Here is an 18,888-nt window from a genome sequence, read left to right as displayed (position 1 = left end):
ATCTTACCTTAAGGTTAATGCTCCTTGACAGCCTACATGGTAAGTAGAATCCCCAAATTAAGTGCCGAACCTACGATTTGCAAATCCTTCCTCAAAATTTAAGTCGTGAAAAAACTGGATGCAGATAAGAGGATCACGTTTCCAGAACTTATGTCTATATTCTCCGGCTCTGATCTGGCAGTAAGCCCCGTATGGTGCAGGAGTATCCCTGCACAAAGGCCACTAAAATCTGCAAGGACACGCACAGAAATTATAGAATCGGCAAGGAAGAACTATCAGGGCAGTAACTTGTTGACTGCTAAATCTGTAGCCTATCTAATATAACACTGAAACCTCCAAATGCTAACAGTCATTTTCTTACCTTATGCAGTATGCACATTCACATGTGTACCACTCAATATTTACTGGAAGTATTTCTAGGCAACTCAGAAGCATAGAAACTTAGCTCGAGTGGGAAATACCCTGATTAATACGGGGATACGTATCTTGTTCATTCACACCGATAAACTAAGTAGTTGTGTCATACAGCAGTGTATTAAAATTAATTTCCTTCTGCTCCTATGACTAGGGGCATGATTCTCGTAATGATGCATAACAGTATTATGAAGCAGTGTAACATGAAAATAGTTGGATTTGCTGAAGAAAATTTGAACTAGGGAGAGTTGCATCGTTCTTGATGTGACAGAAGCACGCAGAGACACACCTCATCAAGAATGTCTGCATGATGCCAAAACCACAGGCAGAAGAGAGCAAAAATAGAACCACAGAATAGTTTAGGTTGGAAAAAGACCTTTAAGATCATCCAGTCCAACCATTAACCTAACACTGCCAAGTCCACCACTAAACCAATTAAGGGGAGAGTCATAATTTCATCTTTCCTGGCTTGGTGGCTGGATTATTTTTTAATGAAAGTAAAACTAGAATAGAATCATTAAGGCTGGAAAGGATCTCTAAGATCACCAGGCCAACCGTCAACCCAACACCACCATGCCCACTAAACCATGTCCCAAAGTGCCAAATCTGCCCGTTTTTTGAACACCTCAGGGATGGGGACTCCACCACCTCTCTGGGCAGCTTGTTCCAATGCTTGACCACTCTCTCCATGAAGAAATTTTTCCTAATATCCAATCTAAACCTCCCCTGATGCAGCTTGATGCCATTTCCTCTCATCCTATTGCTAACTACTTGGAAGAATATTCTAAGGCAAAAGCAACTGGGTGAAGGAACAGCAAGGTGTCAGCTGCTCTGTAGACAAAATGAACGCAACTGTTGATGTTGACTGGAACCTACACATCACAGTGACATTAGAGATAGTGCATCCTCAGTAAGTTTGCGGATGACACCAAACTGGGTGGGAGTGTCGATCTGCTGGAGGGTAGGATGGCCCTGCAGAGGGACCTGGACAGGCTGGACCGATGGGCCGAGGCCAACTGTATGAGGTTTAACAAGGCCAAGTGTCGGGTCCTGCACTTCGGGCACAACAACCCCATGCAACACTACAGGCTTGGGGAGGAGTGGCTGGAAAGCTGCCTGGCCGAAAAGGACCTGGGGGTGTTGGTCGACAGCAGCTGAACATGAGCCAGCAGTGTGCCCAGGTGGCCAAGAAGGCCAACAGCATCCTGGCTTGTGTCAGGAATGGTGTGGCCAGCAGGAGCAGGGAGGTGATTGTCCCCCTGTACTTGGTGCTGGTGAGGCCACACCTGGAATACTGTGTCCAGTTTTGGGCCCCTCACTACAAGAAAGACATTGAGGTGCTGGAGCGTGTTCAGAGAAGGGCAACAAGGCTGGTGAAGGGTCTGGAGCACAGGGCTGATGGGGAGCGGCTGAGGGAGCTGGGATTGTTTAGCCTAGAGAAGAGGAGGCTGAGGGGAGACCTTATCGCTCTCTACAACTACCTGAAAGGAGGGTGTAGTGAGGTGGGTGTTGGTCTCTTCTCCCAAGTAGTTAGTGATAGGATGAGAGGAAATGGGCTCAAGCTGTGCCAGGGGAGGTTTAGGTTGGAAATTAGGAAAAATTTCATCACAGAAAGGGTGGTCAAGAATTGGAACAGGCTGCCTGGAGAGGTGGGGGAGTCACCATCCCTGGAAGTGTTCAAAAAACGGGTAGATGTGGCACTTCAGGACATGGTTTAGTCTAGTCTACCCTTGATTGGTTTAGTGTGGACTTGGTAGTGTAGGTTAATGGTTGGACTGGATGATCTTAAAGGTCTTTTCCAACCTAAACGATTCGATGATTCTATGAGATGCAAAGATGAAGTCTATAGCCACCTGGGCTTAGAATTGACATTGAAGCCAGTGGCACAACGGAATGATGACGGACATGGAGGAGCTGAACAGAATGACGATGAATGCCACAGGACAGAAGTGTGTGACTCTGCGTGTGGATACACGCATGAGACAATGTGAGGGAAAGAGGCCATAGGATTGTTCTTCCGGGTAGCACACTGCTCAATCTGCCCGAGATGTTAGTTTTCCTTTTTCTTGCTCTGCTATTTTAGAAGAAAAACCAAATCGTTTAAAATAGCACTAAGGCCACCTTATTATAGTAAATAATTAAGACAATGTAGGGTACACATACGTCAATGATTTGAATACTGCTACCTCTGGGGGTTTTTGCTGTAGTCAAGAAGCACCATTAGCCTGTAAGCAGACAATGGAAAACACTGACAATGTTTTCTCAAAGCTTAATGCGCAAACTCTTCAATAACAGCTTTGCATCCTAGTCAGATATACAGTATGAAAAGGTTATTCTTTAACTCCTTTGTTAAACTATCTCATTTTGCTTTGCTGCTGTGAAGCATGTAATAACTCATAGCTTATGTGCTATCTTTGACCTAGAAACACTGGCAGCTGTTAGGGGAATCGCTGGGTTTTTGGAAAGTATCAAAAGGTTTTTAGCACATAAACCAAATTTATGAACAGATACTGCCCTGGAGAATAGAATTGTTTATGTTTTAGTATCACAGCTGTCACTGGTGCACAGTTATTTTGTCCTGTATTAATCCCCTGAAAAGGTTGAGCATCTTCACTCAGTCACTGAAATATTTTATAATTGACAGACTTCATCTGGCACTGAATATGTATAATAATTTTTGCCATAAGGAGCACACTGTGCTGACACTAATCTGTTCTGTTGTCATCTCCCTTTATTATCAATGTCTGCATTGTTTTGTCAGCAGCACTGAAGAACACAAATACGAAGCTTCTAATTGAAAAAGCTAAGTAAATCAAAAAGCCAATTAATCATACAGATGAGCTCTGACACTCAATGATGCAACAAACAGAAATACCACATACGCATAACTGAAGTATTTTTAAAGTGCGCTTATTTGATGTAAGAATGATCTGAGAATGTAATTAGCATTCTTTGTCACAGGTGACAGACTCATATTGCACATTTCTTCATACTGACATTACTTCTCTGAGCTCCGCTTGCTCCGCTCCCACCTTCCCTCCCATTCTGATCTGTTCCCTGCTGAACAGCCCGTACTCTGACTTTGTGTACCTTGCACCGACATCAGGACAAGTTTAGGAACAAATAAGCAGCCTATTATTGTGCTCTGTAATTTCCAGAACGTTACGCCTTGCCAGACCTTCCTTCTTTCTTAAACCTCTATTTCCATCCCAATGCTCAAAAAAATCACCAATTCTGAAACTCACAAATGACCTTAATAACGGCTGCAGGCACCAGCCTCAGTGAAGCTGGGATTGCAGGAGTCATGACCTCTCTGCTTTTGCAGGTTTTCATTCTGTAATCTCCACATCTCTGAAAAAGTTCAAAGTCAGATTTGGAGCACGGAGTTCACCTCCTTTCAGAGAACAACTCTTTTTTTTGTGTAGAAGAGATATGCACATGTACTTTGAAAACAAACCAGATGACAACCTGGCAAAGCAAAGGTTTCTTAGTCAGAATGAAAAGACAAGCCTTAATGTCACGAGAGCTCCACTCTGAAGATGGAGCAAATATTGTCCATGCATAGGGCAGTCAACTCAGAACTGCCTGCTGTAGTCCTGGAGGACTTCCAAGTCCAAGAAGAGAAAGCAAGAGATGGCAGAGTTCACCTATTTCACGTCACCTGGGGGACGACACTTCAGTAGTACTCAAATACAGTTATTTCAAGTGCATTATCTCGCTTGCACACAACAAGGATGTATTCACACATGTGTTAACATGTGGTTCCACATTGGAAGTCTTCACTTAACAGGAGCAGGCGAAGGCACTGTATCGATGACCTACTTCAACATTAAAAATAACTAAGAATGAAATCTTACTGGCTGCATAGCACCTTAAAAAGGTAAAATAAAAGCTTTCACACAAAAAAAACGTGCTTTACCACGCATCCTTCACCATTAACTACTCCAGTACTACTTGCACCATAACAGCAAAATGGAACCTGATAACTAAGAGCAGAGGTACAACCACCCCATAAGAAGCCAGTTTGGATGAGATACTGCAGATGCTTTTTCCTCTAACACCAGCCAGTTCTTTGAGAATAAGGAAGGTATTCTGTGGGCATTTTTTTGTGAAGGATCTTCTTTTTTAACTGTTTAAATAATGCACCATTTTAGAATCATTAAACTAATTTACCCTTGTCCTTGCAAACTATTTTTCATTGCCAAGAACATGGACTTCATTAATGTAATCTTCAGAAAGGTAGGACAAAACACTGAGACAGTATCTGATATGTCCTCTATTTAAAATTAAGACCAATTATACACACTGGTAATTCATGCAACATGCTCTTCTTCCTAATCCATAAAAACAAGGGGTTTTCTTCTATCCTTCTAAGCTCCATAAATGAATATATATCTTGCTAATATCATTTTCAAAACTAACTAAAAAAAACCCAAAAAAACCAAATTAATCAATAATAGGTAGACTCAGGAAGAAGACAGAGGGGTAAAGGAGGCAAAAGTGTTCAGGCTGAAGGTTACAACCAACCTGGGATCTAGAAAATGATAACAGTAGTAATTATTTGAAATTAACATCCTGTAAAATAATACCCTATAAAGAATAAGAATGTTAACAGCAATACGTTAAACCATTGTAAGCATGTCACACAGCTTACCAAACTGTTCTGTACAGTTTAGTTTCAAGTCTACCATGAAAAAAAAGACACAGAAGTGCTTTTGAAACACGGCATAAACAACTTGCAATTAACATTACACTCTCCGCATACTGGTGGCTTTTGGAGGAACCACTAACTCCACCCAACGAAAGCAGAAATTCAGTATGTAGCTTCACACTTCACAGGCAATTTTAAGACTACTTTGTGACACTCATTCACTTACAATGGCTCTCCATCAGTGCTGGTATAAAAGTAACCTTGTTCGGATTATTTCTCTGTATGTAATTACCGTGACAGATGAAATCTCATTGCAAATGTGAGAACTTAGTAAAGAAAACAATATTCTCAACATTAAAGCCTCCATCTTGTCAATATTAAGCCAGAAACAGTAGCAGTTAATACCAAAAAAACCCTCCGGCCACAGTTTTAATCTTTATCTCCTTGGAAAAGTCATCTTGTTTAACGGTAAAACATAACCACAAAGTCAGCAGCAGAAATGAACAGAGAACTCTTCATTAAAAGGGAAAGAAGGCTTACCCTTTCCTCCAGTCGAGCCAGCTGCTCTTTGTAGTAGGCATCATGCTTCTTCAGTTCTCTGTCTTTCTCTTCCAGCTGCTTGGCCTAAAAAAAGAAATAGAAAGATAAAACTGGATCAAGAAAGAGGATCACTTGCAAAGCAAAACATCTACTATAAATTGTACCAGTAAGGAATATACAGCGATTGAGAACTGCAGTCTATTAGTTTTTGCCAAACAGTGCATTAATAAGATGATGATTGCTGCATTGAAAATGTAAAGAGATTGTCTATTGTACTGGGTTTTTTCCTTCCCTCCTCAACAGCTGTGCCATAGTTTGTCCAAATGTATTTGGAAATGTCATGAAGATGGAACCAAGCATATCCTGCTGAAATTAATTTTTTTTTTTTTTTTTTTTTTTTTTTGGTAAATTAACTTTGCAGATCACTTCTGAACTTAGGGAAACTTGCTCAAGCTACCAAACAAAATACACACAGAGCCTGAATGTTTATCTTTATTTGCTAACTGTTATTAACTGGACATTTTGACATGAGAAAAGCTGAATCTGCATCCATCCATTTGTAGGCAGTGGTAAAAAGAATTCTTTTGAAGTAGCTGTTTTTTCTCTAAAACCCGAGTTCAGGAATGTATTTAGCATGTGCTTAGCTCTAAACAGATCAATGTTTGGAAAGAACCAAATGCTTACATATTTGCAAAAAGCAGATCTAAAAAGTACCTCTCAAACTCTGCTGTCCTCTTAATTAGTAATTATTCCTCCAGAATCTCCTAGATTGGTTGAAGTATCCAACTAAGTAAGCTGAAACCCTTTACTGCAGGATCACTCCCATGTCCAGTGACATAAAATACTACAGAAGAGTTGTGAACATCTATCTTTCGAATACTAATGCGACTTGAGTATTCATTTAAGAAACACTGCTTCCAGCACTCCTGAGAAAGTTGACATGTTTTTGGCTTTTTATCTGTAGCACGTTCTAATACGTAGTATTAAGTGGCCTCATTAAACATTCTAAAATACATTAAAAGAGCACACAAGCACACAGAATACACATACAAAGCTACAAGTCCTCCAGAGGATATACTAGACAAGTGATTTTTAACAAGCTATGGAGGATTTAATGCCTAAACTATCAGCATAGATTCATTCCAGGCTCATAATGTTTTAATAATAAAATATCTTTAGTGACTAATAATAAACTATCACTGGTCATTACCACAATTGCCTATTCAACATTAGTCATTTACCTCTAACTTGTTATTTTTACCCAGGTACTGGGTAAAAGCCAAGTGCAAAAAGTTCCTATTTTAGCAGCATCATGTAAAACGGTAAACTTTTGTACTACTTAAGATAATACCTCCACATCATGCTCACAGAAGCATGTCAGAAAACTTACACCACACATTGTGCTATACTTGTTCTACAGATACAGGACTTAACTCTCTTTGTCAAGATTTGCACTTTTTTTGCAGACAGATGAAGAATAAAATAATAACTTTGGATTTTTGGTTGTTCCTTACTTAACTACATACCTTTTTTTCTATATCCTGAAGCATGTAAGAAAATCAAAAAGTCAAATTAAATTTATTATACAATGGTGAACAGAAAGAATGCACAAAAATGCATGCGTGTCAGGCATTTCTGTAATTTAGAACAATGCAGAAAACTACTTGAAAGTTGGGTGTTTTTATGAAACATCACCAAAAACATCCCTGCTCTACCAAAAGCACACAGCCAAATTTTGATTCTACTTGGATGAAGCAAACCTTGCCCTCTGCCAAGCACCTCACCTTCAGTATAGTGCCACAGAGTGTCTGCTACAGCCCTGTCCACCACCATTTAAATCAGCCTTTACTCACTACAGAAACTAATTACAGGTTTTCCAAAGCTGATTACACTAAATATTCCACAGCCTAACTACCATGCTTTGCATTGATCGTGGGTTTGCTTCTGCTAGATAATCCCTGTATCACCTCTCAAACCTGCCTCTTGCTGTGGTTATAGAAACAGGTAAAAATGCATTGCAGGCTGTGCCTCCCCAAACCATTCTCTCCCAAATATCTAATACCTTACTTCAATGCATTATCATAGTTACCCACACACAAACCTTTTACGTATAACCACCTCGCGGTCCCTGAAATATTTGCGAACTCAAGAACATTCCTTTTGTGCAAGTGGAGTTAAATAGGCCAGTGACAAAGAAAATGTAAAATTAATGTTCCATAATGCTCCTGAGAACTCGGTTAAGTTTTGGTTCTTAGAATTCAATTGTGTTTCACATATCCTATCGATAACCTGAAACCGAGCAGCAAATCTGACTGTGGAAAGCCAGTAAGATATAATAAAACCCATGCAAGAGCATCACGACTTAATTCACTCGCTCCATTACTGACTATTCACAAGGGCAGAAATTTTCAGGGTGCAAAAACACAACAGGTCATGGGCACACTAATGACAGAGGAGATGAAACCCGTCCTCTCCTCCACGTCCAACTGAATTTAAATTCTTTTCATCTGTGTCTTGCTTGCTGATCAAATACCATTCAAAAGAGAAATGGATTCCTTTAACAGTATCTGATCACTGAATTTATACATATGAAAGACAATATGAGCAGGGGAATGCAAATAACATTTGTTCCAAAGATAGCCATATGAATGCAAGTTTTTGCCCTGGAAAGTTTGTTTTGCCCTGGAAAACAAATTGGGTTTGGTTTTGGGTTTGGTTCCCTGCCCCCCAAGATAATTAGTGATCAAAACAGACGGATTTTACTGCATTAAAGACATGGGGGCCAAGAAGTGAATTACAGTCACGCTGCTTATTGCCCTGATCCCATTAAAGCTTTTCTATCACTGATAAAGCAGAAATATTAGATTATAAGAATACTAAATAACACATTTATTCAAAGCTTTCGTTCCCTATATTGTGAAAGGCACTGGAAGATTTGGTTGGCCAGTAACCAACTCAGAAAGAAAAGCTTCTTCCATATAGCTACCAGCCCTGGCATTTATAGAGTAACGCAGACACAGCAGAGTTTAAAAAAAAAAAAATTACTCATTTATACAGGAAACGATATAAATATGCCAAAAGAAGAGAATTCACTGCAGAAATAAAAACCTGTAAGGTAATATCATATTTATGGGGCCACAGCAACATGATCCCAGTGAATATCAATTAGCCGTAACAAAATAATTAAGAGTAGCCATGTATTCAATTAGCTGAATGCTGCGCTTTAGTTGTAAGTGAGATATTGGAACAGATTCATTGCTTCTTCATAAAGTAACTCTAATAAACAAAGTATTTGCTTGGGTGTTATTTAGAAAACAGCTTCAGAAGGTCACCTTTGAGAGGCAGCCCATCTTCCCAAGACTACCCAAAATTAAAATCCCCAAATAGATCAGTAATATTAAATACAGGTTCTTCAGGATCGCTAGGAAGTTGAACCAAGATTTAAAGGTCAACCTTGGTTTCATTTCCAAAAGTTGTGCCTGGATTCAGCACAGCACTGGTATGAGTTTCCACCGCCAGAAAAATGGACATCTACAAAAAAATTCCCCGTGCATCACCTCGTATACGGCTGCAGGGATACTTGCAGAGCAGTCCCGTGACGAAGCCGAACGCTTCTCATGCTGGATACAACAGATAGACGTTAATTTTGTCCTCTCTAGGGTAGAACAGAGCAAATAAGCAGCTGACTGAAAACGTATGTTTCATAATTATCTTCAAAAAATAAATAAAGGAATCCAGTTAGCTGGCTACAGCAAGGTTCGAGGTGTGTGCAGTCTGTAATTGCTATTCTTTAAGGAGTTGCAGGGGATAAACCATCATCAAGTAGTTCAGAATTTTGTAGGCAGATTTCAAAATCAGCTCTTGAAGCATTCGGCAGTCCCAGGTCTACAGCTGCACCTCGGTGTAGACTCTGAGCTCCAAATTCATTAACATCCACCAAGTTTATGGAAGAACACCCCTGAGATGGCTTCAGTTTGCATTTTTCTGGCAAAGAAGAATAATCTGTTTCAAAGTAAGAGTCCAGTTTTACACTAAATTTATAAAGCATCATCAGTCATCTGAAAGTGCTCTGCCTAGGTCTTGCCAAGCTGCTTGATGGCGAGTTCCTCATCACCCCACCAAGAACATCAGAGGCCGAGGCAAGTGGACAACCAAGGGAGGATGTCTCCCAAGCCACACTCAAGGCTGCGAGCGAGACCAGGCACTGGGTCCGGGGGCTGAAAGCCCTGTCACAGCCACAGGGGGCTTACGAGACTCAGGGGATTTGCCCAACGAAATGCTAACTACAGCATTGAGGGCTTTTCTCATGGGAAAGGTCACATGAAATATCTACAGGCCTTCAGGCGGGCCCGTGTGCTTTGAAGAAAAGGTTAACTGATTAACAAGCAAAAGAAAGCAGTGGCAGAGGGCTGGCCTTCAGCAGCTCCAGAAGCACGACCGTCTCACAGGAACACTGCTGGCAGGTCGGGATGAATGTGATGTGCCAGTACTGCAAGAGAGCAGATCTCAAAAAATGATGTTTCACCATTATGTTGCTGGAGATGTTCTGTTTGTTTTACAACCTGGGGTTGCTGGATGAGCATATCTGTAGGTTAAAGCAGGGCGTGAATTCATGAGCTCGTTGACACCAACATCACTCAGGCACAGGCTATGACTGCCACGTCGTGGAACAGTTATTCAGCTTTTGACATCCACTATATTGCTTTGCCCAGAAACCCTTTTGCAGTGGACTACATTCACCCATCACGTATAGCCCTGTGCATTTACATTTGCATGCTGATAAAATCCAAGATGAAAAAGGTTCGTAACTAGTATATATTATTACGGTCAGCAAAACCACAATCCTCATTCACTGCATACAGTGTCCCAATAAAAATTATTCTCGATTTCCACATTTAATATATGTTGGATTACAACAGTTTTCAATTTTAACCTTCTATTTCAACATATATACATGCATCATTCTGAATGGGCAATAGAAGTAAATTATGGATATTCTTAGGAACATATGCTTCTCCCTTCCCCACTGAAATAATTTCTTTTTGAAGCTATCACTATTCACAAAATCATTCCTCACCACAAAAATGATCCAGACACATCACTTTGAAAAAAAATATGTTAATTTCCACTTGTAAAGGTAGAGAATAGTTATGAATTAGAAACAGCAGCAACAATAACACATCATAAAACATATTCTTTGACAACTGTAATTAAAACAAGCTTTTGTAATTACCAGTAAATGTGCTACAGTACGTTTTCTAAAAATAATGAAGTCCTAAAAGAATGAGTAGTGCAGATAAAAAAGATCACATTGAGAGGAGGCTAATGGAGAAAATTAAAAAATTGAATTTACAAACAAGTTAGGACCTAGTCTATATAGAACATGTGACATCAAGCTTCATTTACTAAATCTAGTTATAGAAAAAACCAAATGTACACTGTGTCGAAGAAGCAATTATGGATTCCAATTTCTAACATAAGCCACAAGAACAGGCAACTGAAATCCAGAGGCACACTGCTCTCCATCAAGACCGAAGTTTGTTGACATTCTTGTCCCAGAAAGAAGAGCTACTATTACCATGTTAGAAGTAAAAAGCTGAACAAGGAAAATGTGGGCCACCTGCTGAATGAGGTGGACAATTTACACCAGCCGGGTTAGCTCAGTTGGTTAGAACATGGTGCTAATAACACCAAGTTCACAGGTTCAATCCCTGCTTACTGCAGGGGGGTTGGGCTCAATGATCTCTCAAGGTCCCTTCCAACCCAAAGCATTCTATGATTCTATGATTCTAATTTAGGGGAAGTCAACACATACAGCTGAAGGTACTCAAAGGGACCTCAGGAGGTCATGTAGTTCCTACTTGAAACAGGGTCAACTAAGAGGCCAGACCTGGTACCTCAAGGCTGTATCTAGTTGGGTTCTGAAAACCTCCAAGCACAGAGACTGAAAAACCTCTACCGTGACTTCTTCATCAGCAAGGCCTCCCAGACTCCGTGTAGAGACAGGGTTCAAGGAGAAGTAGTAACAACAGTAGATAAGTACTGAGACACCAAACACTTGAGAGGACTCCAGGGTCCTTCCAGCCTGAACTATTTCACCCAAAGCTGGTGATGTGTCTAGAGCACAAGTCTTAGGAGGAGCAGCTGAGGGAGCTGGGGTTGTTCAGCCTGGAGAAGAGGAGGCTGAGGGGAGACCTTATCGCTCTCTACAACTACCTGAAAGGAGGCTGTAGTGAGGTGGGTGTTGGTCTCTTCTCCCATGTAACAAGCAACAGAATGAGAGGAAATGGGCTCAGGCTGCTCCAGGGGAGGTTTAGATTGGATATTAGGAAAAATTTCTTCATGGAAAGGGTTGTCAAGCACTGGAACAGGCTGCCCAGAGAGGTGGTGGAGTCCCCATCCCTGCAGGTATTTAAAAGATATGTAGATGCGGCGCTTAGGGACATGGGTTAGTGGTGGACTTGGCAGTGTTAGGTTAATGGTTGGACTCGATGGTCTTAAAGGTCTTTTCCAACCTAAACGATTCTGTGATTCTATTTTATGATCCTATCCTCAAAACAAAGGGCAGAATGATCACACAGTTGTACCAAGCTACTACAAAATGAGCAACATGATACTAAAGAAAAGCTGCACTCATCACCAAACTCTGCTCCTCACTGGGTGAACCATCTGGTTTGTTCAGCTTGAAATCAACAGATTTTGAAGATTTTCTTTTCTTGAAAATAAAAATTAAAATACATTATTGACTATTATATTCATTAGCAATATGCGGAAAGGCCTCATGTTTCCATCCAATCATAGTTTAAAGGAAAAAAGAGATGCTAAACAAATCTGTATTACATATATGGATGTCAACAGGAATAAAAGAAAGGCATGACTTATTTCTGAAACTGTATACATGCTTTTCATTTAACTAATGCAGCCCAAAAAGATCAAACATTTTAAAGACTATCTGTACTGCTGCCAGGTATTTGCAGCAATTCAAATAATGTCTATAACCATTTCTGACAGCTTCTGATGTTTCAGTCATATGTCAAATATGTACAGTTTTGCACTAATCTTAAAGAAGCAGTCATAGACTGCTCTGTATGAGCCAAAGTGGATTCCTCGATATAAAAATGGAGCAAGAGAACTATTATCCTGCAAAATTCAGGAAAAGCAACTGCAAATAAACAGATTTAGGACTACGTTCTATTTCCAGCTTTGTTGCTATACCACTGTTTTACTAAATCACATTTGTGTCCTTTTTTACTGTGTTCAGAATTGATCTAATGACAATTTTACAGAAGTACTTTGAAATTCCTGGATGAAATGAACAACAGAAGGAGAAAGAAAAGGTATTAGAAAGCACTGTCAGCCAGTATTTGATGTACTTTAAAACAATACTTCATGTAAAACAAAGGAAAACATAAGGAACCACCGCCCTTCCAGAAGATATTCTCACTCCAGATCACATCACCCCCAAAGTCCAAAAAACAAGTCAGTCAGAAGAAACTTGCACCTCAGTCGCCTAATATCTAAATATTCTGACTAGAAAAAAATCTCGAAATCTTCTAAGCTTTACATCTAGGAACTTTTATTCTTGCTTCAGGAATCCAGCATCTTTTGTCAACACTTTGATATAATATTATTATATTATTAAATTATTGTATTTTTAAAAGCCACAACTTATTTCTTTTGCCTTGTAAGTTGAAGATTCAGTAGACTGAAGGTAAACAGTGAAATAATTCTTATAGATGCTGCAGTAATATAAGCAATGAAAACTCAACATCTCATTGAAGCCCACTTCAAAGTCAATCTCATCTGAAATCCCATAGAAAACATACTGTATCCTCTGTTTATTAGAGGTCTAGCAGCACCAGGGACCACATGTTCTCCAGTGTTATTTTCCATCTGCGAATATCCTACTACTTGTATCAAATGATCAAAACTATACACGAATTTATATAATTTCCTTGCAACAAAAGTTGCATCATTGGAACTGGCTGCTCAATCTGTTATCCTGGTAACCAATTTCCACTAAAGGCAAAAAATGATGATGCCCAAGTAGGTAAATCTACTTTTGAATACAAAATAAGAGTACATTTATTTCTTCTCAGCATTCAAGTTATTGAATTCTGCTTAAGACACAAAAATGAATCACTTGTAACTACATCAGGTGTTTCTCAATTTGAAATATAATATAAGCAGTACCTTCATTTCCGGATATTCAAGAAGCCGCCACTAAAAAATATTTTTAAGACAATGGATTACTTGTATTTTTTTGGAAATCAGATCTTGTTAAATTGAACTCTTCTCTTTAGTATTAAACAAACCAGCAAAACTCATTGACACTCCTTCAAATAATGCAGCCATACTATTTACCATTATTCCAAAACACAGAGATTTTCCTAATCATCCTGATTTAAAAAAAAAAAAAAAAAAAAACAAAAACACCCAAACAAAACCAACCCCCCAAAAAACCCTGCAAATAGTAGATAAATTAAGACAGAACTTGTAACTCAGCAACAAGCTGGTCTTTTAAAGGAGGCATATAAACTAACAGCAAAATATTTAGGTATTGAACCTCAGCAGTGCCAAAGGAGTATCATTTTAGTCATTTTGGGAATGCTTTCACAAATAGACCTTCTCCCATCAAGATACATAAAAAATTGACATGGGAAAGAAAATATTTATAGCTATTTGGTATGTCATGCATATCAAGGCCATACAAAAGTTATCCCATTGAATAAGCCATTGCTTTTTAGCTCTTCTGTTTCGTTCTTTGCAGCGCCTTGAAAACTCAATTCAAGCAAATAATAGGACAGTTACATAGCTCTTTTCATTGTATCTCTAAAGCATTTAACTAAGTGTGAAAATCCTATGTGCTAAGAAAAGTTACTATACGTATTTAAATTATTAAATGCAAACTAACATCCAGCAAAACTAGAAAGCAAAGCCTTGGGAAAGTGGGGGGAAATGGCAGGAAGCATGTGTGGGGACACAGCAAGAGTTAATGCTCTTTGTATGTTAATTAGCAAATTACAATGCTAGTCTTTCAGAATTCTCTTTAAAGTTTTAGCAACTTATTCTGAAATAACCCCACAAGAGAATTACAGCCTTGAGTAGAATACCTCTGAAAGGAGCGGGGATTGATTTACGTATTGATTATTGGTGAGCATCTTTCTTTTGTATAATTCAGTAACACGTGTCATTGAATTTCTGTGTCCAACTTCCACTCATTGCACTTTTATTTCTCTTTTCATTTGATTGCAGAGTCTCTAGGGCAGAGCCTGGAACTCACTATACATCTGTGCAGTGTTTAACATAATTATACTTCAAGCTCCGCTGGTGTCTGTATTATTCTAACAGAAATAAATAATATTCTAAGCACAGAAAATACATAAAATTGATGGAAAAGGCAGACTTAATACAAGACAGTAAGGGAGACAAACACTTGATTTTTGTAAAGACCATGCTGGAAAACCAAATGAAAGTAATTTAACAATTTTTTAAAGCCCTGCCCAGTTCAGATGGTATATGTCTGAGTGTGCTAGTAATTTGGGACTGAGCATATAAAAAACCCCAAACTTATAAATATCATTTACTCACTGGAGGCAGGAAATATATGTAAGACAGGGTCTGATGCTAACAATTCTATTCCTTACTCTGACATCCTTGTCATGTAAATTTGTTGATACAACATTTAGAGTGATTAACATAGCAGGGCAGAGACTGGCTGTTACAAAAACATGGTTCTGCATTTTACTATAAATTTTTCTCGCAATAGGAAAGAATAAAACAGTTGTCTAATGGGATATTCAAAAATAATTCAACAGTATCTTACACAAAGAAAAATATAAAGCAAATAATCATAAAATCCAATGAAATGCTCAAAGGTTTAATAAAAATTACTGGATAGAAATGGTAAAAAAGATCAAACCAGAGAAGATTACGTGCTCAATGTCCCATGTTTCAGGCAGTTTACAACTGAGATGACTTCACTCGTCTAGAAAAAGGGATACGTTGAGAGGATAGCAACTGGAAATAATCTTAATTCATGAAGACCATGTAGAACATCACAAGAAGCTGTTTAAGTTACAAGGCCCAGGCAGCCTGAAGACAGGCAAGATCCAGCGAGGACGAACGGAAGATGATACAACTTGGAAGCAAAAGCCTGCACCAGCCACGTGAAGCATTTTTATTCTGATAGTAAAGGCACAGAGAAAGACTTTATACTCCTGCAGGCAAGCCAATAAAAACTTGTCCTGTGCCTAACAACAGTCAAATAAAAACAGAAAGAGATTTATGAAGAAAAGGGGAAAGAGAAGACGGCACCACACCGAGATCGCATTATTTGACAGAGACTAAATAACCTCCCAGAGTTCTGGAACCCAAACGCTTCAGAGAAGAAAGCGGCTCCAGATACATAAAGACCAAAACCATCCAAAGTGCTTTGTGTATGTAGAAGGGTACATGACAGAGGTATACAAAATAATTAAATGTTCAGAGAAGGTGAGTCAGGCTTTCTTATTTACTCCCTTCTCATAATACAAGACCGAGGAGATATTCAGTGAACAGTGAAATTGAAAAGCAACAAATTTGAAACCAATTAAATGCATAATTAACCTGCAGAACTCATTGCCACAAGTTATCAGTGAAGCCAATCGCTTTGCAAAATCCAAGAAAGTTCAGATGTTTGTATTAACTCTGAAAACATCCGCAGCTATACCTATAAGGTAGCTGAGACTCTGGATGCCTTTGAGGACTGTAAACCTCTTCAATATTTTTAGCTGTTGTCAGAATGCTGTCTGTCACGCACAAATTATAAGAGATTAGGAGGAAACTCCCTGTCCTTTTTGTACCACCTGTATGTTACAGAATGGCTCCAGAGAACTACTCTGCTTCTTGTGGTGTAAGACAAAAAAAAAAAAAAAAAAACATTATTCGAGTCAAAAATCTCAGCCACTTTCAGTCAGCTGCTGTGATGCTGTATTTACATAACCAAGAAAGAAAAAGAGCCCTAAATAAGCCTTGCCAACCTTTTTCTTTCACAATCAAGATGACAATTTATATGGGGATTACACAGATCCATACAGAAAGCTTCAAGAAGTCTTCTTGCAGAACTGCCTCTCATTTGCGTGTTGGTAACAGCTAAACAGTGTAAGGAGCCGACGTTATATGAAACTCAAGGTATAAAACAAAACAAAATATCTAATCAGCAGGAAAAAAAAAAAGCTAACAAGTAAATTTAAATACTGCTGAGACAGAAACCAGAATGCCAAACTGGTTCAAATGACTTCTGCAGAAAGAAAGACCGCGGAGTTTCTCTGCTCAGCAGATTTCCTACCATTAGCCTTATTGTTCTTAAGACAGAGAAATCCACGCAGCAAAAAGCACAATTTTCCAGCCCGAAGAAGAGAAAAAAAGTGCTGAGAAGCACACTGAAGACAAGGACAGTGAATCCATGCTCAGAGTTCACCAAAGCAAACCAATACTAATGGCTTCTCTAGCATCTGCCTTCCCATCTCTGCTCTTCTCTTCACCTTCCCAAACAAACATAAAAATGGCAAAACGGTCACAGCTATAACTTACACTCTGCTCTGACACTTCAGCTGCTTAAATAACTATCAAGGGTGAGTATAAATTAAGACTGTAATTTCAGTCTAAATAGTTGTAAGTCAATCACTTGAAAATCAAATATTACCACTCTAAGGGCTGGGTAGAAATCATAGACTCATCGAATCGTTTAGGTTGGAAAAGACCTTTAAGATCATCCAGTCCAACCATTAACCTACACTACCAAGTCCACACTAAACCAATCAAGGACAGACTAGACTAAACCATGTCCCAAAGTGCCACATCTACCCGTTTTTTGAACACTTCCAGGGATGGTGACTCCCCCACCTCTCTGGGCAGCCTTTTCCAATGCTTGACCACCCTTTCCATGAAGAAATTTTTCCTAATATCCAACCTAAACCTCCCCTGGCGCAGCTTGAGTCCATATGGATGAGAACGTCCCGCTATGATCCACCACTAGAGAAACTATTAACTACCGTGTTGGTTTTTCTTATTGTTTATTGCTGTATCACAAATAGAGCAGCTCAACCTTCGACATTGATTAGGATTCAGCTGCATTCAGCGCCGCACAAATGCAATACGGACAATTAGCGGAAGGAAGAACACCTGTGAGATTTCATGTAATATATATTCAAGAGACAAGAAGGTAAGAAAAAGACCACAGAAAACAATTAACATCCAATAAGCCATTCTTTGAAGTATTTTGGGAATTCTTCTGTTTTTAGAGAATGTGAGCAGTAGAAGGCACAAAAATAAATAAGCTAAACTTGTGCTATCCATTATTATACTCTACCCTTAATTAGTTTAATTGGTTTAGTGTGGACTTGGTAATGTTAGGGTAATGGTTGGACTGGATGATCTTACAGGTCTTTTCCAACCTAAACGATTCTATGATTCTATAACATCCAAAGATGTAAATGTTACAGTCATCATGACTATCCTGATATTCACTACTCTTGGTTTGTTTATAGTTTTAAGCAGAAGAGCAATAAGCCATTCTTTGAAGTATTTTGGGAATTCTTCCATTTTTAGAGAATGTGAGCGGTAGAAGGCACAACAATAAATAAGCTAAACTTGTGCTATCCATTATTATACTCTACCCTTAATTGGTTTAATTGGTTTAGTGTGGACTTGGTAGTGTAGGTTAATGGTTGGACTGGATGATCTTACAGGTCTTTTCCAACCTAAACGATTCTATGATTCTATAACATCCAAAGATGTAAATGTTACAGTCATCATGACTATCCTGATGTTCACTACTCTTGGTTTGTTTATAGTTTTAAGCAGAAGAGAAGTAGGGCTCCAACGCAAACAGCTTCTGGCTGAAGGACATTCCCTCTCAACGAAGTCCAACCTAGCGCCTGACTGCGTGCCAAGCAACAGGACTCTAAAATGGAACAGGCACGGTCCTGGGCTGCAGGAGCACGAGTTGTGCCCTCAGTTCAACCCCTTCTGCAGCCTCAGAAACAACTCCTTGCCTTTTCTTCTCCTTTTTCAGGGTGTCGGTGATGCTCGCAAGGAGTCTGAGAGCTGTCTGTACAGCACTTGGAGGATCTACGATCCATACATTTTATAAAGCAATACCATTATTTTAACATGACCATTTTATGTTGTGGGTGAGAAAGTCTGCAAGTGAAAGCAAGCACTTAAAAGTGCTTTATAGAAAAGTGGTTTCATCCCAGTCAATAGAATGCTTCAAGAAAATATAAGCTGCCAAGTACTTT

At 39.2% G+C, this 18,888-nt stretch overlaps 1 protein-coding gene across 3 annotated transcripts in view; it reads right to left on the bottom strand.

Moving 5' to 3' along the window:
- Window positions 1–18,888, bottom strand: part of LOC104036152 (MICOS complex subunit Mic19) — a 162,691-nt gene that overhangs the window by 54,563 nt on the left and 89,240 nt on the right. For 2 of the 3 annotated variants that reach the window (XM_075711096.1, XM_075711104.1), the window contains exon 5: window positions 5,606–5,689. In XM_075711096.1, the coding sequence (XP_075567211.1) occupies window positions 5,606–5,689 (84 nt within the window). Of the gene's footprint in view, window positions 1–5,605; window positions 5,690–7,131; window positions 7,147–18,888 lie in introns of all 3 variants that reach the window. The other variant, XM_075711110.1, reaches the window with a different exon arrangement.

Source organism: Pelecanus crispus, chromosome 1, assembly GCF_030463565.1.
Source record: "Pelecanus crispus isolate bPelCri1 chromosome 1, bPelCri1.pri, whole genome shotgun sequence".
Lineage (NCBI taxonomy): Eukaryota > Metazoa > Chordata > Aves > Pelecaniformes > Pelecanidae > Pelecanus > Pelecanus crispus.
This window is presented reverse-complemented; position numbering and strand designations above follow the sequence as displayed.